Genomic DNA, 23,102 nt, shown 5'->3' with positions numbered 1-23,102 from the left:
CACAGCACACACACATGCACACACAGACACACATGCAGGCTCGCATCCTGCAATCACTGGGCTCTACACACACACATGCACACACAGCACACACACATGCACACACGGACACACACGCAGGCTCGCATCCTGCAATCACTGGGCTCTACACACACACATGCACACACAGCACACACACATGCACACACGGACACACACGCAGGCTCGCATCCTGCAATCACTGGGCTGTACACACACAGCACACACATGCACACACACATGGACACGCATGCAGGCTCACATCCTGCAATCACTGGGCTGTACACACACAGCACACACATGCACACACACACACGGACACACGCAGGCTCGCATCCTGCAGTCACTGGGCTCTGGTGCCAGCATCTAATCCTTGCTACAAACGCTGAGCCGTGGCCTTAGGCATAAGAGAGTAGGAGGTGTTGGCACACAGCAGGGCTGGCTGAGGGTCTGACTGCGGCAGGTTCCAGGGCAGCCCTGTGGGGTCCAGGCATCCCCGTCAGCTGCTCCTTCTATGTCCCCTGGCGCCCTTGTCTGCGTGTGCTGTGGCTTGAGCAGGTTGGGGAAGCCGTGGGCCAGTCACGTGGGGTAGGGTGGGGGTGGCGAGTACCTTCTCAGCTGCAGGGTGCAAGGGAGGCAAACTCACTGCTGGTGGGTGTTTCCTGCAGGGGCCCTGCCTCTTAGCCCTGGCTTCGCATCAAAACCAGCTGGGGATTTTCCTCGTACTACTTCATGATGATTTTATGCATTTCAAGCACCCAGCACAGTGGGTGGAACCTGACGGTGAGCAAGCAGCCGCGCCCCACCTGGACCCCCCGAACCTCCGCCAGGCGGGCGAGGTCGCGTCTTCCTCCGTCTGCCATCATCCACGTGATCATTACTTCGGTTCAGAGTCAATTGCAGACAAATATCAGTAGACTTCTTGCTAGATACTTGAGTATCGACAACTCTGGGTTCAATGTTTTGCAGCTTTTTTGTCTTTTGCTATAAAATTCATGCACAGAGTAAGCCCTGGGCCCTTTATTGTACCGTGCCTCGGTTCCAGCCTCAGAGACAGGTGTGATGGCCCTGCAGCAGACGGTGGGCTTCAGTATATTTTAAAAGATTCCCGGGGGCCATGGCTCACTTGGTTAATCCTCCGCCTGCGGCGCCAGCATCCCATATGGGCACTGGGTTCTAGTCCCGGTTGGGGTGCTAGATTCTGTCCTGGTTGCTCCTCTTCCAGTCCAGCTCTCTGCTGTGGCCCGGGAGTGCAGTGGAGGATGGCCCAAGTGCTTGGGCCCTGCACCCCATGGGAGACCAGGAGGAAGCACCTGGCCCCTGGCTTCGGATCGGCATAGCTCCGGCCGTGGCAACCATTTGGGGGGTGAGCCAACAGAAGGAAGACCTTTCTCTCTGTCTCTCTCTCTCTCTCTCTCTAACTCTATCTGTCAAAAAAAAAAAAAAAATTCCCAGATGAGTCTGTGGTACAGCCAAGGTTGAAAAACACCGAGATAAGAGGAGGCAAATGAGTATCAGTTTCCTGGGCTCTGGACAGAATGCAGAGCTGTCCTGGCCACGTCCAGGCCTGCCCCTCCCATCCCCAGGCCCCTTCCTTTCCACTTGTTCTCTCCGTAGCGCCACTGGGTGTCTCGTGGTCCAGTGCGTATTTCCCAGTGGCAGATCCCTGTCTGTTGCAGACCCCGCACCTTCCACAGCCATCCTGACCCCGCACATGCCACAGCCATGCCGACCCCGCACAAGACACGGCCATGCTGACCCCGCACAAGACACGGCCATGCCTGTTCTTTCTCCCGGTGTCTGGGGAACTTCTGGCCACCCGGATGGAGGTGGTGGATGGGGGAAGTGGTGAAGCTCCTGGTAGGAGCACCAAGGGCCGAGGACGACGCACGTGGTGGCCGTGGAGCTGTAGGTGGGTGGATGATGGTGGCTGTCCTGGTGGTGTGGGTGGTGTGCCCTCAGTAGCTCACTGGCCACAGTGATACCTGCCCCGGAAGATGCCCCCCAGCACCACCCACTGCTGCAAGGTGCAGCTCTGGCTGAAATTGTGTGAGACCACCTAAGAACTGCCCCGGAGCCCCGGAGCCCTGGAGCCCTGGAGCCCCGGAGCCCTGGAGCCCTGGAGCCCTGGAGGGGGCAGAGCCCGGCAGCCCCGTGCTCTGTCCCACAGCCCTTTAAGGCCGGGCCCCAGCGCTCAATATGAATGTTAGAATCAGAACAATTATTGAAGATGAACATTCTGGGAGCCAGCTGGGCAAGGGATGCCAGCCCTCCTGGGATCAAAAGAGACTGTTTGCTGGGGCCAGCACTGTGGCGTAGTGGGTAAAACTGTAGCGTGCAGTGCCACCATCCCATATGGGCGCTGGTTCGAGTCCTGGCTGCTCCACTTCTGACTCAGCTCTCTACTGTGGCCTGGGAAAGCAGTAGAAGATGGCCCAAGTTCTTTGGCCCCTGCACCCATGTGGGAGACCCGGAAGAAGCTCCTGGCTCCTGGCTTCAGATCAGCTCCGCTCCGGCTGTTGCAGCATCTGGGGAGTGAACCAATGGATGGAAGACCTCTCTGTAACTCTGCCTTTCAAATGAATAAGTAAATCTTTAAAAAGAAAACGAAAAAAAAAAAAAAGGAGGAGGAGGAGACTGTTCGCAGCCTGCACAGCTGCCTGTCCCCTTCGTGCTTGGCAGGGACACTGCTACAAGCCGGGCAGCCGGGGGGCAGAGGGGAGCAAAGCCCCTGGCCCCAGGGCCACTCCCTCTGTGGGAGGGGTTTAAGGATGAGGACGAGGTTGGAGCTGCTGAGACGCTACATTTTTTAAAATACCTGTATGTAAAAGATGCCTTCACAGTAACATCGCCCAACGCTTTCATCTCACGGAGGAGAGAACTGGGGTGGCGCGGGCTGCAGATGAACCCCTGCGGAGGACGACATCACAGCTTCCTGGCAGCTGACAACCCCCGGCCAAGTGAGCCTCCCCGGGACCTGCTGGCCCCGGCACACCTCCACAGCGCAGCAGTGCGCCGTGCTGTCTCACTCAGCGCTGGCTTGACCCGAGCGTCTCGGCAAGGAGCGTAGAAGGCGCTGGTCTTATCCCCACCTTGGGGCTCAGAGGGCAGAGTGAATGGCAGAGGGAGCCCAGAACCCAGGGTCCCTGTGGCTGCTTCCCAGGGCTGCCAGCCGGAAGTCCCCCACCCTGGGCGACTCAAACAACAGGTGCTTCCTGTCTGGGGTTAGCAGGCCAGGTGCACAGCCCCGCATCTGCAGAGCCATCCTCCCTCTGAGACCTGCAGAGGGCGCCCTCCCCTGCCTCTCCCCGCTGCCGAGTTCTGGGCTCACGGCTCCCACGCCCTCTCCCCCTGTGTCCCTGTCTTCCTGCGGCATTTCCCTCGTACAGGGACACCAGCCAGCCATGCTGCCTCCCTGTTGTCACTTGATGACCTGTGCAAGGACCCTACTTCCAAGTAAGGTCAAGTTCACAGGTCCTGGGGTTAGGAGTCGGATGTAGCTGTGGGAGGGGACACGGTTCAGCCATCACAGTCCTGACTCCCAGGCTGACGGCCTTCAGGGACGTGTCCCGTGCGGCATCACACCTGCTTTCTCCTCCTGTCTCTGTTAGCAAGGAGCCGCCCATCCCCCACCCCGCGTCTCCTGCCCTGCAGAGCGTGGGGCCGGCTGGGAGCAAGGCTGGGAGCACTTCGCACGCTCTGCTCTTCCCAAAGTATTACAGGCTACTAAAGCAGAAGCATGAAATATGGGTGGGCTTTTTATCTTTTTTATTCCCAGACAGTAAAAATCATTAAAGCCAGCACTTAATTAGTTTAATTTTGCAGCCTCTAAATATTGATTTAACCTACCCTCCTTTGTACTTGCTGCAGTCACTGAATTATGCCTCTTATTGATCACAGATGAAGCTTTTCCTTCCACTGAGCTCAGGGCCCTGGGAGCCACGGTCCCCCCACCCCCCACCCCCACCCCAGCCGCAGCAGGCGTGGGGGAGGAGCTGGGTGGCAGAGGGCCTGCCTCCAGGGCTGCTGAGCCAGCCCACCGCCAGTTTCTTCCTCCTGGGTTGGCCCAGGCACGGGGGAGCGTGATTAAGGAGGCGTCGACTGGACTCCCACGGGGAGATGCCCCTTGTTGGGCTGGAGGGAAGAGCAGGAGCCAGACATTGAGCGCGGCGGGTGGGGCTGGGCTGGGGCACAGAGAAGGGGCTTTAAGGCATCAGCTCACTGCCTCCCAGCTGGTCTGGCTCTGCGTTCCTGGGTGGGCTCCTCACCTCTCCCATCCACGGAAGGGGGCTGCTGCCTCCACAGCCTGCGCTCTTGTGAGCCTCATGGCAGCCGCTGCTGGCCGGGACCCAGCCCCAGCTTCCCAGGGGTGCTGTCTCCCCGAGGCTGGGCGGCCGCCCTCGCCCTCCTCTCGCGAGGGTTGCCTGCGCTCCCCTAGGTCCTCACTCAGCGCATACAGGCGGGCTCTATTAATGCTCACCGGTGCAGCTTCCCTGTGGCCGGGACAGAGGAGGTGGTGGGGTCTGGAGTACTTGAGTCCAGTCTGCCAGGGTCACGGTCGGCAGCTCACCGAGCGCTCTAGGTGCCGCTGCTCCGGGTCTGTAGGATTCTAACCTGGGCTCCGGGGTGATCTCAGGTTTGAGCTCTGTCCGAGGGGTGTGTTCAGATGCAGCGTGCGAGGCCTCTTCCTCGGTGTCTGATTCGGGAGGTGGGGGTGGGGGGGTGCCTGGGAACCTGCATTTCTGACAGGTTCCCAGACTGCGCTTGCGCTGCTGTTCCGGGCACCACAGTGTGGGAGCCGCTGTCCTGGGCCGACCCGCCCCCACTCGCAGACGGGGAACCCAAGGGGTTCAAGCGGCCCCAGCCAGGTCTTCCCTGAGCCAGGACCACACCCCAGACCCAAGCCTTCCACGCCCTGGGCCTGGAGAGAGCCCTGTGGGGTGGGGAGGATGCAGGAGAAGAGCCGGACAGCCTGGAGGAGGTGGCCGGACGGTCAGGCCATTCTGCTGGACAGCCTGGAGGAGGTGGCCGGGATGGTCAGGGCATCCTCACTGCAGTTAGGGGAAGAAAGCAAAGGGACAGCCAGGTGTCTGGGCCTGCCCTGAGGCGCTGCGCCCAGGCCCCGGCTCCGCCGCCAGCACCATCGTGTGATTTCTGTCCGAGCCTCATCCGGCGAACCTTCCCTCTCCGCCTCATCAGCTCTCATTCTGATCTCATCTTCCTTTCCATCCGCAGGGGCTCAGCCTTCTCCCCCAGGTTTAAGGGCTCTGCTCCCTTGTGGCTCTGCCTCCCTTCCCACCACGGCCCCATGCTCGCTGGGGGCGGGAAGCCTCAGCCCCGGGCTCCAAGTCCCCTGGAGCAGCGCCCGGGCTGAGAGGGTACGTGCACGGATTCTTCCAGGGAGGAGGAAGGTTCATGATTTGGGAGGTGTAGGGGTGCTGGTGGTCAGGGAAGACACCGCAGAGAAAGGGCATAAACTGAGACTTGGGACGGAGAGGAATCGCCAGACGTGCACGTGGGGAAAGGGACTTGCGCGCTGGGACCTGGGATGTGCAAAGGCCTGGGGGCAGGAAGAGTGGTGCCTGGGTCTCTCTGGGGTCCCCTCTTCCCCCTGCATCCCGGCCCCAGCTCCCAGGGGCCCCTGTGTCTCAGAGCCTGCTCAGCACCCACGCTGGGCTGCCCGCCGGGCTGCAGAGGGAGGACCCTTCTGGGAGGGGCTCTCCCACCCCTTCCAGACAGTGTCTGGGAAAGGGGCGAAGCCGCTGCCCCCAAGCCAGGAGATGCTGGAGCTGGTTCCTTCTGGGTCACAGTTGTGTCCGGTGCTGGGGACGCACAAATGACCTCAGTCCTGGCACCGTCCCAAGGCTGGAAGTAGGACCCTCGCCGAGTGCTCGTGGTGGGCACTGGAGCCCCGCCCGCACTGGGAGGAGGTGCCCCCGCCCTGGAGTCCTTGTGCCCGGATGGGGCCGTCTGGGTGCTGGAAGCCGAGGAGTGGCCCGGCGGGGAATGTGGCTCCGACAACTTGAGGGAGACAGAACGGGAAAGAGGTGCTCCCGAGCCTGGGCACAGCACACGTTCCCCGCGCAGCAGGTCCCCCCTCTCATGGAAGACGCGTCGGAAGGAGGGCACTGCAGCTCACTCGGCCAGCAAGGGGGTCCCCAGGGAGACAGGTGAGCCAGTCTGAGGAGCCCGGGGCAGGGGCTGTGGCGGCCAGAGGCGCATCCCTGAGGGCCAGCAGAGGCACGGGCAGAGAGTAAACAGGTGCCGGGCCTGGGCCCCTCTCCGGGCCACTCCCCACTGGCGCCCTCCCCTCTTACGAAGAGAGGCCCAGGCAGGCTCTCTCCTAGGCCCCCCGCCTCTCCCACCCTCCGTGGGGCCGGCTGGAGAACAGAGCACTGCCCACAGGCCAGCCCTGCCCGCCCAGGCCCAGGCAGTGGCTCTCACTGGAACCCTGCCCCTGGTTCCAGAGGGGAGGGAGAGCAAGGGTAGACAAAGGACCCCTCACTCTGCCCAAGATGTGCCCGCCAGCCCCTGCCCACCCGGCCACCCGACCACAGGCGCTCTGCACAGTCACGGACTGAGCCGGGCTGGCACAGGATGCCACCATGTTCACAGCTGGAGTCCTGCCCCGGCTGGCGGGGGCCCCGGCCCTGGACCCTTAGCTTCCCTAAGCCCAGGTCTCTGTCTACAGAGCACGCACCGTGGGGCGGGCATTGTGGCACACAGGTTAAGCTGCCTCTTATCCCGTCTCCCATGTTGGAGTGTCTGCGTGGAGTCCCGGCTGCTCCACTTCCCATCCAGCTCCCTGCTAATGCGCCTGGGAAGACAGCAGGTGCTCTGGTCCCCGCCACTCACCCGGGAGGCCCGATGGAGGTCCTGGCTCCTGGGCTTCTGCCTGGCCCAGCCCTGACTGTGTGGGCATTTGGGGAGTGAACTAGTTGATAGACACTCGCTCTCTCGCTCTCGCTCTGCCTCTCAAGGAGAGGAGAGACCCCCCAGGCGGGGGTGTTTGGGGCTGCTCAGGTCTGTCGGGGGGCCTCTGTCTGCTCAGCCTGTACCCTGGGACACTGCCGCTGCCACACGTCATCGTCTCGGGGGTCAGCTGGCAGGCAGGGACTCAGCTTCCGAATGAGATGAACTCCGTTAAATGCTGCTCCTGGGGCTTTTTTAGCTGCAGTCCAAGGCAAACAAACACACACTGAAGTGCATTCCTGCATCATGTCCGCTTACACAAGGGCAGATGTGTCTCTCTCTATGTGCCGCTGTGCATGTGTGAAACAGGGGCGAGCCTTCCCTAAACAGCGCTTAGCCCGGCCACCCCCAGTGCATGCTGGTACCTCCCGGTGCCTTCTGTCTTTGAAGCCGCGCAGGCCGTGACCTAGTCGTGGCCCATGTTCCCAGTTCAGGTCAGGGCGCCTTGCCCATGTGGAAGGAGGCCCCAGGTCGGCAGAGGGGCACACGCTGGCCGGGCAGGGAGTCTCGGAGCCCATCGGGGAGGAAGGTGCTATGTGGCGATTCAGAGACCAGCGGGGCTATAACCAGGCTTCTCAGGGAAGGGAGGGCATTTGGGATGGGGTTTTGTGGCTGAAGAAGAGTTGCATGGCTGCAGTGAGGGAGGGTGTGTGGGGAAACAGGAAGCCTGGCTTAGTGGAGTGTGGGTGTGTGATAGAAAAAGGTAGTACAGGGGCAGTGAGAGGGCCCCCTAGGGTGCAGGGCCCGGGAGGGACCCCGCTGTGTGTGTGTGTGTGTGTGTGTGTGTGTGTGTGTGTGGAGGGGCAGATCACCACTGTGTGCTGGGCGCTGGAGGGCGGGGCTGACCAGCAGACTTGGGAGCAGGAAGAGGTGGCGCCGGGACAAGCTCCACTCTCAAGGGAGTCCTTGAGCTGGCGAGTGAGGGGGTCAGCGGTGCGGGCCCCCCCTGCATCCTCTGGCCCAGACTGTGTGATGAGAAGATCCCCCTGTGCGGGCCTATGGGACTAAGCCGGTCACCTAGCCGTCCTCCTGCCCGGGTCAGTGCCACCGCCCACGCTCCGCGTCTCGGCCTGGGGGTCCCGGGTTACGCGTGGTCCCGAGAGGCCACTCTGAAGTCAGAGGCTGCAAGAGGAGGATTTCGGGTTCCCACGCCACATGTGGTCAGCTCAGTGGGGGCGGGGCGTGCGGCTGGACGCTGCCCGGCAGGGGGCCTGGAGTGCCTGTGCCCCCCGGCTGCGGCTGCGGGGTTGGGGGAGTGCACCCTGTGTGCGCCGCCATGGACAGATAGGGAGTCAGCGGGAGGAGCGGCCACACTTCGGCACAGCAGCCGCGGAGGAGCCCAGCGCTCAGCAGGGCCAGCCCAGGGCCTTCCCGCCACTCCCCCTGGGCCGAGGGGTTTCCGATCAGACTCTGGAAGGTGGAGCCTGGTGTGTGGCTGAGGGAGAGGAGGGCTGCCTGCCGCCTCGTGCGTGGTGCACCTCCCCTTGCGCACCGGGCTGTGGGGCGTAGGCGGAGTCGTCTTCACAGCTCCGGGGTGACCTGGCACTGAATCGCCAGGGCCAGCTGTGGGGGCGGGGGGGCAGTGCTGGGTCCGCCAGCAGCATAGCAGCATCCGCGCCGTCTCAGTACCCGGCTGCGGAGGGCAGCAGCTCCAGCTACTAACCACGGAGCCCGCAAACACTTCCCGGGAGCCTTGCCAAAGCCCACAGCTTAACAGGGGTTCTAGGGGATAAATCCCAGGCTTTCTGCCAAATCCAGAGAGACTGTCTGGAGGAGGCAGGTCCGGTGGGTTTCACGGAGCCAGCCCTTACAAAAAACAACCTTGTTCTTGGAGGGGACATCCAAACCTATTCTCCCAAACTGTGGTTCCAGGGCTTTCTGTCTCCTGTCCCCGGCCCCCAGTCAGAAGACTGGGTCAGGTGTGCCCAGCCACACCCAGAGAGGAACAGGGTCTGAAGGGCCTAGTGGGTGGACCCTCGTCCATCGCTGCAGGGTACTGGGAGCCAGCTCCTGGGTGGCAGGTGTTGAGCGGCAGCGGCTGGGCTGAGCCAGAGACCCCGGATTTGCATCCCGGCCCTGCCCCGTAGAAGCTGTGCAGCCTGGTGAGTGGGTGCCTTCACCCTGCTGAGAGCCAGCAAGCCCTGATGCCTGCAGGCGGGGTGGACGGGAGGATTCCGTGGGGAGCACTCACTCCCAGGGACCCTCTCCGTGCTCAGTGCCACCCCAGAGCTCTGGGGACTCAGGAAGCCTGTTAGACATGGTCCCTGTCACAGAGAGCCAGAGACGCCGCGGGGGAAACGTGCCCGTGGCAGGCTGCAGATGAGAGACAGACAGCTCCCCACCGCCTGCTAGCAACTGTCCACCAGCCTGCATGAGGGCGTCGCGTGCCAGGTGAGTGGGCGGCTCCAGGCTCCCCCCGGCAAGGGGCTGTGTGTGAGCAGAGTGAGGAGGACTCGCCCAGGCCTCGGGGTCAGAGGTGAACTCGTGCCATCAGCTGTGCCCTCCCTCTGGAGCCCGAAGCCTAATGCTGGGCTCTGCCTCACTCCCCCTGCCCAGCCCAGGTAGGTGAAGGGGACGGAGCTGGCTGGGGCTGGCTGGAGCTGGCTGGGGCTGGCTGGAGCTGGCGGGGAAGGCGAGCCCCTGGAGGGCTTTCAGAGAGAGAGGGAGACCAATCTTCCATCTGCTGGTTTACTCCCCAGATGGCTGCAATGGCTGGGACTGGGCCAGGCCAAAGCCAGGAGCCAGGAGCTTCATCCAGGCCTCCCACCATCCTCCTGGTTCCCAGGTGCATTAGCAGGAAGCAGGACCGGAAGTGGAGCAGCCTGGACTCAAACTGGTGCCTGTTTGGGATGCCAGCATTGCAAGGCATCTTAACCTGCTGCACCACAACGTCAGCCTCTCAATTCAGTTTTTCTTTTCTTTTCTTTTTTTTTTAAGATTTATTTGAGAGGCAGAGTACAGAGAGGGAGAGAGGGAGAGACAGTGAACTCTTCCACCTGCTGATTCACTCCCTAGATAGCCACAACGGCCAGGGCTGGGCCAGACCAGAGCCAGGAGCTTCTTCCAGGTCTTGCACCTGGGTGCAGGGGGCCAAGCACTTGGGCCATCCCCTGCTGCTTCCCCAGGTGCATTAGCAAGGAGCTGGATCAGAAGTGGAGCAGCCAGGACTTGAACCGGTGCCTATATGGGATGCTGGTGTCACAGGCAGTGGCTTTACCCACTACGCCACGACGCCAGCCCCTCAATTCGGGTTTTTTGTTTGTTTGTTTTGCCAGGCAGAGTTAGACAGTGAGAGAGAGGTACAGAGAGAGAGTTATAGACAGTGAGAGAGAGACAGAGAGAAAGTGGTCTTCCTTCCATTGGTTCACTCCCCTAATGGCTGCTACAGCCAGCGCACTGCGCTGATCCGAAGCCAGGATCCGGGTACTTCCTCCCGGTCTGCCGTGCAGGTGCAGGGGCCCAAGCACTTGAGCCATCCTCCACTGCCTTCCCGGGCCACAGCAGAGAGCTGGACTGGAAGAGGAGCAACCGGGACAGAATCTGGTGCCCCGACCGGGACTAGAACCTGGTGTGCCGGCGCCGCAGGCGGAGGATTAGCCTATTGAGCCACAGCGCCAGCCCTCAATTCGTTTTTAAAAGGTTTCTTGATCCATTCTGTGCTGTGGAGCACTGATCCAGCCCTTAGAACAAATTGTAGGGGAAGAGGGGGATGCAGGGGCTCGGGGAGGGGCCGGCTGGAGAGCCCAGTGCACCCTCACCCCCCGCACTGTGCTCACTGCCTGGGCTCTCCAAATCGGTTTTGCATTTTTGGTCCTACCTCCCCAGCCAGAACGCACTTACTATTATTTTTGTTTGTTTTTTGACAGGCAGAGTGGACAGTGAGAGAGAGAGAGACAGAGAGAAAGGTCTTCCTTTGCCGTTGGTTCACTCTCCAATGGCCGCTGCGGCCGGCGCACCGCGCTGATCCAATGGCAGGAGCCAGGTGCTTCTCCTGGTCTCCCATGGGGTGCAGGGCCCAAGCACTTGGGCCATCCTCCACTGCACTCCCGGGCCACAGCAGAGAGCTGGCCTGGAAGAGGGGCACCCGGGACAGAATCCGGCGCCCGACCGGGACTAGAACCCGGTGTGCCGGTGCCACAAGGCGGAGGATTAGCCTAGTGAGCCGCGGCGCCGGCTACGTACTTACTATTATTAAGAGAGACAGACAGAGATCTCTTACTTCCTGGTTCACTCCCCCAAGCCCACAACACCCAGAGCTAGGCCAGGCCAAAGCCAGGAGCCGAGAACCGCACCCGGGTCTCCCACACGTGTGCATGGCAGGGGCCTAGCTATTTGAGTCACCCCCTGCTGCCTCCCAGGGTGGGCATTAGCGGGGAGCTGGGGTCAGGAGCAGAGCCAGGACTTGAAGCCAGGAGATCAAACCCCCGAGGCAGGCGTGTGCCAAACACCCAGCCCCACGGTGGTGCTCTGAAGGCATGGCCATGTCCCTTGTTTCTGAAGGCAGGGGGAGAGCTCTGTGGAGCCCCAGGCCCAAGTCCTACTGTCCCCCAACAAGCCCCGGAGCTGGTGAGCTGCCGCCCACCTGCCGACCCCCTCCCCGGGAGCTGCCCAGAGCTGGAAGGCAGCCACTGCTGGTGGAGCTGTGTGTGTGTGTGACACACTCCTCATTTTACACAGGGTAACAGACGCTCAGAAGAGGCAAGTGACTGTCCGCAGGGGGCTCTGGCAGGGAGAGGCAGAGCCAAGAGGTGGGCCCAGGCCTGTTGCAGGCAGCCCTGCTGGCTCGAGCCAGGGGTGGGCGGGAATCAGTGGCCTCTGGGGTGTAAGTGTGGTGGGACCCCCAGCCTTGGATCCGGTTCCCTGACGGGGACCCCTCGGGGCCTGAACTCATCCATTGCTTCCTCCCACCCGCAGGCCGTACCACAGTCCCTCCCCTCGCCCCCATCCCTGGGTTGGATGGCCACATTCCCTGAGCCTGCCCTGGGCCACGTGTGCAGGCCTGCATGCCTGTGTGCACGTGTTTGTTTGCCCTGAGTTGTGCGTGTCAGTGCACACACACACACACGCATGCATGCACCTACGCAAAACCTCTGCCTTTTAAGCCACGGTTGTTTTTCCCACCTTCAGAAATAGCTGCAGAGGAAAGTGGGGAGTAGTCAGATGCAAACGGGCACTCTCCTGCTCAGGGGAGGGCGCCCTGCCCCCAGCTGCCCCCGCCCCGCACGCCAGTGTCCTGGACGTGGGATGAGCTGGGCGCGGAGCCCCTGGGCTGGCCGAGAGGCACCCGCCTGCGTGGCGCTGCGAGACACGGCTCCCACTCTGCAGCCCCTGGAAAGGGGTCCTCCCCTGGGGACCGCAGGAGCCAGTGCGCCCCAGGCCTCAGCAGGGAGGGGTGGAAAGCGACAACCGGCAGGCTGGGGGCCACTCCTGCCTCTTGGCTGCTTTCCAGCTCTGTGAGCCGAGCTGTTCAAGGTCTTCTGGACCTCAGCTTCCGCATCTGCAAACTGGGCACACGAACGCTTATCCCCTAGGCAACAGCTAAGATGACGTCAGACGTTCAGTCTCCGGAGGTCCTGGGTGGGGGTGGGCCCTCAGCAGGCGTCTGCTTCCCTGAGAACTGCGCGGCCTCGGGCCTCTACTCGGGACGCAGGACAGGCCCCAGCGGGGAACATAGACTCTGGCTCCTTTCCTTCCCTCTTGGGGTCAAGGCCGACATGGGACCATCCTCCAGGGCAGCAAGCCTGGCCCTGGGACCTGAGAGAACCTGCGCCCGTGGGACCCCGGCGTGTCAGTGTGCCTGGATAGGTGACGCCCACCGGGGAGGGAGGAAAGAGCAGTGGCTTGATTCCAGATTGGGGGGGGGGGGGTGTTGGGGGGGATCTAGTGTGTTGGGGGGTCTAGTCTCCAGGGGGAAAGGTCCCTGGGACCACAGAGGTTGGTTCCTACAATACACTTGGCACGTGTCCTGGGCTCTGGTGCAGCAGTGAGACAGGTCTGTGGTTGAAGCAGTCTCCCCGTGTGGCCTGGCCAGGGCCGTGACAGCAGGAAGCGTGGGCCAGACAGGCCGGATATTTGGAGACGCTGTCCCAGGAGGTGGCTGAACTTGAGTCTTGAAGGACACGTTGGAACTGTCCAGGGAGGAGTCAGGGTGACATCAGCCCCAGCGGCCTGTGCACAAGACAAGCCAGGAGTGGCCAGGCCTTGTCACACGGGTCTTAGCCACAGGGCTGAGGAGTGCAGATGTGGGTGTCTGGACCCCACAGGCTCCAGGCAGCTCTGCCAGGCTGCTGGGAGAGAGAGCGCTCTGCCTGCAGGACCCCCGACTTGGGAAAGTCTAAGTGGGTGGTGTAAGGTCGCCACAAAAACACACCAAACACCAGAGTAAGGGAAAGGGTTTATTGGGGAAAACCCAGCAGGCTGGAGGGAAGGGGCGAGAAGGAAAAAGTGAGTGACTGAGAGAGAGAAGAGATAGCCAGGAGAGAAGAGAGAGAGCAAGAGGAGAGAGGAGCCAAGAGAGAGGAGAGGGAGCCACGTGTTTAGGAGCAGGTCCTTTTAAAACTTTGCTGGGGGTGGGCAGGGAAGTAGGAGCAGCGAATCCTGTTAGGATGAGGGTGGAGCTTGACACCGGTGGTTGGGCCATGTGGCCACCTGGCTTCCAGCCATGGCGGCGGGGGCTGGAGCCTAGGATGGTGTCAGGGTGTATAGATCGCGCCATTGATAAGACTGCGCCATTTTCCTAACAGGTGGCAGGCAGGACCTGCCGCCTCCCCAGCCTCCTTGGATGTCAACTCCGGAGTTCTGGGGCCCATCTCAGGTGCTGGAAGCTGCCCTTGCTCCCACCAGCTGCTGCCCACCCCCACCTACCCTGCCAGGGGAGGTCTCAGCCATCATCTTACCCAGCAAGCCAAGGTGGGGGGAGGGCTGGGGTCAGAAAGGTTAGGGGGCGCCTACCCTCATCTCTCCGGGCTCGGGAGAACTGCAGGTGACAAGGGCCCCAGACCCTTGGCTCTCCTTCCCGCACACACACACCTTCCTCCGAGTTCTCCCGGGTCTTTCCCCGACGACTGCCAGTGGCTCCCTCCTGAGGTCATGGGAAAGGACACGGCAGCCTTAGGGACTGCAGGGCAGGACCTGGCCCTGGCCTTGGCCTGCTCCCTGCCGCTTCTTAGGCTTCGCTGGTAGCTCCTTAACTCCGGTCCTCTCCTTCCAGGGCCGCCCCGACGTGGCGTGGCGATGAGCGGGAAGGCCCAGCGCCGGTGGACAAGGATGAGGATCCGCACCCAGGCGGGCCAGCAGTGATGCCCCCGTCCCCTCGGAGAATGGCTGCCCTGGGCAGGTGCTTCCCCGGGCCCTGGCCGGGCTGCTGATGCTCACCTGCGCACGGCAAAGAGCAGGACTCTGCGCTCGTCCCGTGGATGGTCCCCTGCCCTGCAGCTCCACCATGGGGCTCCTGGTGGCACCCCTCCTGCTAGCCTGGGTGGCCGGTGCCACTGCCGCCGTGCCCGTGGTGCCCTGGCGTGTGCCCTGTCCCCCGCAGTGTGCCTGCCAGATCCGGCCCTGGTACACGCCGCGCTCGTCCTACCGCGAGGCCGCCACGGTGGACTGCAACGACCTGTTCCTGACGGCGGTGCCCCCGGCACTGCCTGCGGGGACGCAGACCCTGCTGCTGCAGAGTAACAGCATCGTGCGCGTGGACCAGAGCGAGCTGGCCTACCTGGCCAACCTCACGGAGCTGGACCTGTCCCAGAACAGCTTCTCGGACGCCCGGGACTGCGACTTCCGGGCCCTGCCCCAGCTGCTGAGCCTGCACCTGGAGGAGAACCAGCTGGCGCGGCTGGAGGACCACAGCTTCGCGGGGCTGGCCGGCCTGCAGGAGCTCTATCTCAACCACAACCAGCTGTACCGCATCGCCCCCCGGGCCTTCGCGGGCCTCAGCAGCCTGCTGCGGCTGCACCTCAACTCCAACCTGCTCAGGGCCGTTGACAGCCGCTGGTTCGAGATGCTGCCCAGCTTGGAGATCCTCATGATCGGCGGCAACGCGGTGGACGCCATCCTGGACATGAACTTCCGGCCGCTGGCCAACCTGCGCAGCCTGGTGCTGGCGGGCATGAACCTGCGGGAGATCTCCGACTACGCCCTGGAGGGGCTGCAGAGCCTGGAGAGCCTCTCCTTCTACGACAACCTGCTGGCCCGCGTGCCCAGGCGGGCGTTGCAGCAGGTGCCGGGGCTCAAGTTCCTGGACCTGAACAAGAACCCGCTGCAGCGCGTGGGGCCGGGGGACTTCGCCAACATGCTGCACCTCAAGGAGCTGGGGCTGAACAACATGGAGGAGCTGGTCTCCATCGACAAGTTCGCCCTGGTCAACCTCCCCGAGCTGACCAAGCTGGACATCACCAACAACCCGCGCCTGTCCTTCATCCACCCCCGCGCCTTCCACCACCTGCCCCGCATGGAGACACTCATGCTGAACAACAACGCCCTCAGTGCCTTGCACCAGCAGACGGTGGAGTCCCTGCCCAGCCTGCAGGAGGTGGGGCTCCACGGCAACCCCCTCCGCTGCGACTGCGTGATCCGCTGGGCCAACGCCACGGGCACCCGCGTGCGCTTCATCGAGCCGCAGTCCACCCTGTGTGCGGAGCCGCCCGACCTGCAGCGCCGCCCGGTCCGCGAGGTGCCCTTCCGGGAGATGACGGACCGCTGCCTGCCCCTCATCTCGCCCCGCAGCTTCCCCCCGAGCCTCCAGGTGGCCAGCGGCGAGAGCAAGGTGCTGCACTGCCGGGCGATGGCGGAACCAGAACCCGAGATCTACTGGGTCACTCCAGCCGGGGTGCGACTGACGCCTGCCCATGCGGGCAGGAGGTACCGGGTGTACCCGGAGGGAACCCTGGAGCTGCGGAGGGTGACGGCGGACGAGGCCGGGCTGTACACCTGTGTGGCCCAGAACCTGGTGGGGGCCGACACCAAGACAGTCCGCGTGGTGGTTGGCCGTGCGCCCTTCCAGCCGGACAGGGGCAGCGGCAGCCGGGGCCTGGAGCTCCGGGTGCAGGAGACCCACCCCTACCGCATCCTGCTCTCCTGGGTCCCCCTGCCCAACACAGTCTCCACCAACCTCACCTGGTCCAGCGCCGCCTCCTTCCGAGGCCGGGGGCCCCGCGCCCTGGCCCGCCTGCCCCGGGGCACCCACAGCTACAATATCACCCGCCTCCTGCAGGCCAGCGAGTACTGGGCCTGCCTGCACGTGGCCTTCGCCGATGCCCACACCCAGTCGGCTTGTGTGTGGGCCAGGACTACAGAGGCTGCTCCTTGCCACGGGGCCCTGGGGGACCGGCCGGGGCTCATCGCTGTCCTGGCCCTGGCCATCCTCCTGCTGGCAGCAGGGCTCGCCGCCCGTGTCGTCAGTGCAGGCCAGCCCAGGCCGGGGGTGGCCGCGCGGCCTCTCCTCCCAGCCTGGGCTTTCTGGGGCCGGGGTGCCCCGTCCATCCGGGTGGTGTCCGCGCCCCTTGTCCTGCCCTGGAATCCCGGGAGGAAGCCGGCTGGATGCTCAGAGCGGGGCACGCTTTCGCCACCATTGTCTCAGAACTCCTGAAGCCTGGCTGTTCTCGGCAGCGGGGTAGGAACTAGGACTGCTCTGTACCGAAAAGGGATGCACCCCGGGCCGGAAGCCCCACGAGGAAAGCGACTCGGACCTGTGGGCTTGAGGCTTGGCAGCTGGAGGGAGACAGACGGAGCTCTGTGGCCCCAGGGGGGCATCCCCAGGGCCTGCTGCCAGCCCCAGGAACCTTGCCCAGGACAGGAAGGACCCTGGCCAGGGCCTCCCACCTGCCCATTTCTCTGGGGGCTCAGGGCTCCTGGCCCCTCGCTTGGCCGTCCCCTGCCTGTCCCCCGGGGCCGCTGGCCCACAGGCGGCCTCCCTTCCTTTCTCGCTATCGTGCAGTCTTGGTTGCTTGCTCTTCCCCCTCCTGGGCAAGGGCTGAAGGGGGCCTCTCCTTCCCACCTCGGGGCCCACCCTCAAAGCAAGCACGACCCCCCAGACAGACCCGAAGGACCCCTGGGGACAGCCCGGGCTCCCTGGAGCGGACTTTCTCTCGGCAATTTTGTACCTTTGTGGAGAAATGTGTCCCCAACCCCAGCCCCATTCGCTCTCTTCTATTTTGTAAAAAATAAAAATAAACAATAACAACAACAATAATCCGGGAAAGGAAAGGCGAAGAACCCTTTGGATGGCGCGTGTGGCTCAGAGCTCTCCGCTCCGGGCTCTGCAGGAGGAAAAAGGGAGCGAGGAGGTGGCGGGTGGCGGGTTCCCTCTGCGGCTAGAATTCTGGCCTTCCAGGTGCCTCTGGAAGTGGCCCTAGGGGTCTCCTGTGAGCAGGAGAGGCGGGCGGTGGCCAGAGACAGCAAGGAGAGGGTGGGAGAGGAAGCAGGAGACAGAGCTGGAGATGGAGAGAGCGGAAATTTCCATCCCCAGACAGTGCCACCCCTGCTTCTTCTCTGATAAGCAATTAACATGCTGGTGCATGGGAGAAGTCCCGGCCTGTTTCTCATTAAACAAACCCAAGGGGCAGGCGCACGCAGAGAATTGCAAATCAGGAAGACAGCAAGAACTCTGGGCTAGGGCAGCAGGGGCCTGGGGTGAGGGAGGGCCGAGGAGGGGCGGGAAGCCGCCTGTTTCTTTCCATTGCAGGGTGATCTGCAACGAGCCAGGTCTGCTTTTGCGGTTGTTTCTGTGGCCTTAAAAAATCGCAAGACCGACTGCCTTCTGACAGCCAGGCGCGAAAAGGAGCCTCTGTCGGAAACTCAGCAGTCGAGGACGTCGGGAGAGTGGGCAGTGCTGGGCCAGCAGAGGCCACCGCACAGGGGCCGTGTCTGGGGCTGGCAAGAGGGAGTGCGACCCCTGGGCCTGACACGGAGCCACAGCCCACGTGGTTCGGCTGTCGGTGGGATGCCTGCCTCTCATCAGAGTGCTTGGGTTCAAGTCCAAGCTCCGCTCTCAATTTCAGCTTCCCGCTGATGTGCACTCGGGAGGTGGCAGGCGATGGCTCAAGTACTGAGGTCCCTGCTGTGCATGTGGGAGGCCCGGAGTGCATCCCAGCTCCTGGCTTTGACCTGGCCCAGACCTGGCCATTGCAGGCATTTGAGGAGTGAACTAGGGGATGAAAGACCTTTCTCTGCCTCTGAAATCAAATGGGTTTTTGAAAGGCCACACATGAGCCAGAGGGGCCTGTGTCACGGAACACATTCGGCAGGCTTGTTGGGAGAGGGTCCATCGAGGCTGCCAGTGCACACACAGCTGCCACGCTGGTGACAGAGCCCTGGGCTGGTGTCCATCTCGGCAGGCACGGAGGGCAGTGCTCTCTGCAGGCCAGCAGCCAAAAGGCAGCTGAGCACCTGCCCAGCCCCCTGGTAGTTCACCCACTTGATTCCCATCAGAACCACCGGAGGGCTTGTGAGATGGGCCCACCCCCAGAGTTTCTGATCTGCCGGAGCCAGGCAGGGCCTGAGAGTCTCATCACAAAGTCCAGGTGCCCCCACCAATGCTGGGGGCTGGGGACACACCTGGAGAAGCCCCGGGCAGCCACACTTTCACAGACCACGCAGGTTAAGGCTCTGGAAGAGAGCTGGGGCCGGGGCTGGAGAGTGGCCCCTGCTCCTCCCCACTCACCCCTGCTTCAGGATGGTCCCAGCCTGAGGTCGGTGAGCGCTTTCCAGGAGAAGCAGAGGAGCTTCCTACACCTGCACCCACAGCAGGCAGGCCTGCCCCCTTCCCACCGGCTCGGGGGGGGGGGCCGCAGTCGGTTGGAGCTGGATTCCCTGTGATCCCCTAGGAGGCGGCGCAGAGCCTGGGCTGGTCAGGGAGCGCCGAGTGAGCAAGCAGTGCCCTCCTTTCCTGGCTGCCCCGGGACGTGGCGAAGGCAGGCGCTGGTCCCTTTCAGGAAGCACCCGAGCCAGTTAGCGGCTCCCATTGCCACCCACAGCGTCCCCAGACTGCCCCTGCGGCCCTGAGCTTGCTCAGCAGCGACCAGCAAAGTGGCCGCGGCAGATGTCAAGCCAGGGCTGTAGACCTTGCAGCTGGAAGAGGGAGGGGGCGTGTCCTCGCCCCCTCAGACCACCTGATGCCTCCTACCTCCACCCTCCACTTCCCTCAGACTCCTCAGCCACAGGCAGGAAACAGAGGGGGATGGGAGGCTGTGAGTCTCCCCTGGGGGTAGGGAGACATCTCCCATCCGTCCCCAGGCCCACGTGCACGGCTGCTCACGTCCTTAAAAGAGCATCCCTTCTTGGCATGAGACCCTGTGACTTACTCTGTCGGCTGCTGAGCCCTCAGGCCCTGCACGCTGGGCTACCCCAGGGAAGTAAGGCGAGGGGGCGAGGGGAGAGTGGCCTTTCTCCTGGAAAACAGGTGACGCTGCAGGAACACAGCCGGGGACAGGGAGGAAAAGGCACTCGGTGGGGGGCTGTGTCCTGGGCCAGCCAGAAGCTGGACCGATGAGAAAGACAGCCCCCCCCCACACACACACACACGCGCTCCCAACTGAAGTGCTGGCCACAGGCCACAGGTGTGTCTCCACCAGGAGCAAGGACAGTGGGGCCCGCCCTGCTGTCAAGGGTCCGCGAACACCTGCTGAGGGGCTGCTGCGGTCTTAGCTGTCACGTGAGCCCAGGATCTAAGCACGCTGGGCTGGAAACAGACAGCCATCAGTGCTGCCGTCTTCTGTACGTTTAATATCAGTGGGGCTTTTTTGCTTATTTTGAGTTGTAGACCGAGAGTTTCCATCCACTGGTTCATGCCCACAAAGGCTCAGGCTAGGCCAGGCCAAAGCCCGGAGCCAGGAACTCCGAGTGGCCCACTCGGGTGTCAGGGGCCCAGCCGGGTGAGCCAGCACTGCGGTGTCCCAGCGTCTGCACCAGCGGGAATCTGCACTGAGGCGCCGGAGCCATGGACTCCGATACAGAACGCGGGCATCTCAGCCAGCATCGTAACCGCTGGGCCAAGTGCCCACCCCAAAGATTGTTCTTTCTGAATTCTAAATAGAAAGCGCTGTCTATTCTTGTTTCCATTTTCAGCTGTTACTTGGGGGCCTATCATTTCCGTCTATGGGGAGGATTGCAAAACCCAGCCCGATTGTTGAGCGTATTAATTTTCCCTCCCTAGAGCCTGCCACTGGCCGACTCCTCCTGCCTGCTGCGTCCCCATCAACAGCTCCGACAGCTTGTGGGGCAGATCTGGGCCAGGAGACAGCGCCGTGGCTCGCCACTGCAGCCTGCCCACCAGCCTGGCGCCAGCCCGTCCATCACGCCTGGTGCGGCCGCTCAGCTGGCTGCGAGCCGCTGTCACAGTGGATGCTGGCGGCGGCTGCGCTGAAGCGAGGACACCAGGTGTGAGCGGCTCCTGGGTCTCAGAGGCAGGTGACACTGGCTGGTCCAGCCCAGGAGGACCAACGGGGCCTTTCCTGGTGTTAGCCCTGAAGGTCCCTGTTCAAGAACTCTCTCCGTCCTGGGAGAACTCCAGCCTGGTGAACTCTGAGTCAGTCCAAGCCATCTTCCGCCCTCCCTCCCTCCCCATCAACAAGTCTTTAACCAACAGGACTGTGTGGAGGGCGCTGCTCAAGGGAAACAGGAAAACAGTCCCTGAGGCCAAGCACCTTGCAGGTAGGGCAGGGAGGAAGCGCATGAGCAGAATAAAGGGAGCTATTCCAGGTGCTTCCAAAAGGTGCATTGATTGGGTGCAGGGGACTTGAAGTCCAGGCATCGTTCTTTCACGATGGGCACTTCCCATGAACTCCTTGAACAGCAGGTGTGCACATGGATTTCAAAATGTTTGTGCCAGAATCAGCTGATCTTTTAATTCTACTCTCCGTAAAATGTTTGAAGGCCCCTCGCATAGCATGTTGGGTGGCGATGAGTACTATGGAGAAAAAAATAAGTCAGGAACGCGGATAAGGAATGGGTGCTTAAACAGGATAGTCACAAGGGGCCCTTTAAAAAAAAAAGTCGTGGGGCCTCTTCTGGCTCTCCCTGGAGAAGGGGTGGAGAGGCTGTGGAAGTCCTGGTGGGCCCTTGATCTTTAGACTCAGGGCAGAGTCCCAGTCACAAGAATTTTGCTCTGTTAACGCTGGACCATATCCAAGGAGGCTGAGTTAACGCAATCTGTGACCAAGAATTTATATAGGAACTCATCTGGGTGCTCTGCCTATCTGGTTATCACCAGGAACACCTTCAGTGACCTCAGGAGTGTGGGGAGCAACTGGGAGCAACTCGGACTAGACTAAGTTACTGGAATTAAGACTTATTCTATGCATCTGCTTTCCCACAATATGGCGCTGAGAAGGGAGTAACAGCTTCTATGCAGCTGCCTCCAGTTCAACCAAGAAACTGTAGGACCTGCTCCTGATTGGAGGAGAGCAGCGTACTCGGCATGTGGGATTGGCGGAGGAGGACTATAAAGGAGGAGAGAGACAGCATGCACCAGGAACATCTAAGGGGAACATCTATCTGAAGGAACACCTGTGCAGCCCCCGAGAGAGCCGGCCGGCGGTGTGCCGCTCCCCTGAGGAAGTGGGGAATGTGGCAGGGGGAACCGCCCTTCCACGGAGGTGGAAGGGACAGTAGCCAACCCGGGAAGAACCAGCAGCAAACCCGGGGAGGGCCGAGCAGACAAAAGAACAGCGCAGGGTCCTGTGTCGTTCCTCCACGAAGAGGGGGAGCGACATAATGGTGCCGTGACTCGGATATGAAGCCTAGGCAGGGCTTAGTGTCGTTCCTCCATGAAGAGGGGGAGCGACAGGGAGCTGCTGTGCTGGGCTCCAGCACCCTCCGCCCAGCAGAGCTGCAACCTTCAGGACCTGAGCATTTCCCCTCTGCTGGGCCAGCAGGTGGCTCAGGCTCCCCGGTGAGTGGGAGGGGCAGTGAACACCAGAACATCACAGGCACCCTGCCGCCCTCCACAATGCCTGGCACTGAGCGCATTGGGCCCCCAGGCCATCTGATTGGCTGGGCCCAGCGGCCCATGGCCACTCTCTCCTTTGTGCCTTGTACAGGTTTCCCTGAAGAGCCGCAGCCGGCAGCAGTGACGATGACAATGAGGACTCTGCCCTTATCTTAGATGCGGAGTGGCCTCTGACAGTTATTTTACATTAAAAGTTGGCCCTTTACTTTATGGACTCCTTTTAAATTAAATCAAAAATTTTTCCTCTTTAACTTTGTACTGTCCACCTTAGAGGCCATAATAAAGCTCTGATTACCGATTGTTACCTTGTTGGACCTGCTAAACCCAGTAACAAAACAAGCCTGGCAGATTACACAGCAAAAACAATTTTTTAAATAGTGGCCCTCTTGGTTTTGAATTTAACTTTCTTTAAATTTAAATATTTAGTTACATTTTACCATTTTACATTTACCATTTGATATTTAGTTACATTTTACCAAATTCTCATAACAGCCATAACTATAGCAATTTTATGTATGAGATTTTTACTTATCAAATATGTCTCCCTAGACAATAAGTTGAATTCGAGCCTAGAATTTCACCAACCAAGTGTCCCAAGCTGTACCCAGTCAGCAGTCAGGTACTTGGTACCTTCTCTGAAAGTTGTTCAGACAGCAGCAAACTGGTGGGCCAGGGGCCTGGGGTGTCAAGGGTTAAAAGCTCACTGGAGACTGTTAACTTGATTTAGGAGACTTTCAAGTGTCACTGCCCCTTGCCGAAAGGCAGCTCACCTTTCACCCCACCCCCCAGCAAAGGGGTGGAGTTAGCATACCACAAACCAAAGAAAATTAAAAGTCTAAAATGTCCCTCTTTTACTTAGAACATAGTTTTATGCTTGCAACCCTTTTAAAGCTTTTCTCACACAGTTTAGAACAGTTGGTTCTGAATGGAATTTTTCCATAATCAGTCCCCCTCGGTCACGCAAAACATGAGACAAAGACCTCCGGAACAGGCACTGATCCGGACTGCGACCGACCGCTTCGCCCGCCTGGCCGCTCTCCTGGCGGAGAACATGGAGCCGCAGGTTAGGGCTCAGTCAAGCTCCGCAGCTGCAGGGGGCCGTGGAGCCACAGAGACATTCACACCACATACGTACTCTCTTCCATTACAGACACCAGACAGGTACCTT

At 61.5% G+C, this 23,102-nt stretch overlaps 1 protein-coding gene across 1 annotated transcript in view; it reads left to right on the top strand.

The window, feature by feature from the left end:
- The window catches only part of LRRN2 (leucine rich repeat neuronal 2), a 57,193-nt gene extending 39,982 nt beyond the window's left edge, over positions 1-17,211 (top strand). The window contains exon 2 of the mRNA XM_051821199.3: positions 14,201-17,211. Coding sequence (XP_051677159.3) covers positions 14,357-16,576 — 2,220 coding nt within the window. The 5' untranslated portion in view covers positions 14,201-14,356 and the 3' untranslated portion in view covers positions 16,577-17,211. The remainder of the gene's footprint in view (positions 1-14,200) is intronic.
- Positions 17,212-23,102: the final 5,891 nt, after the last annotated feature.

This window comes from Oryctolagus cuniculus, chromosome 13 (genome assembly GCF_051225735.1).
Source record: "Oryctolagus cuniculus isolate XC-2025 breed Fujian yellow rabbit chromosome 13, ASM5122573v1, whole genome shotgun sequence".
Classification (NCBI taxonomy): domain Eukaryota; kingdom Metazoa; phylum Chordata; class Mammalia; order Lagomorpha; family Leporidae; genus Oryctolagus; species Oryctolagus cuniculus.
The sequence above is the reverse complement of the archived record's forward strand: the minus strand, read 5'-3'. Positions and strand labels throughout refer to the sequence as shown.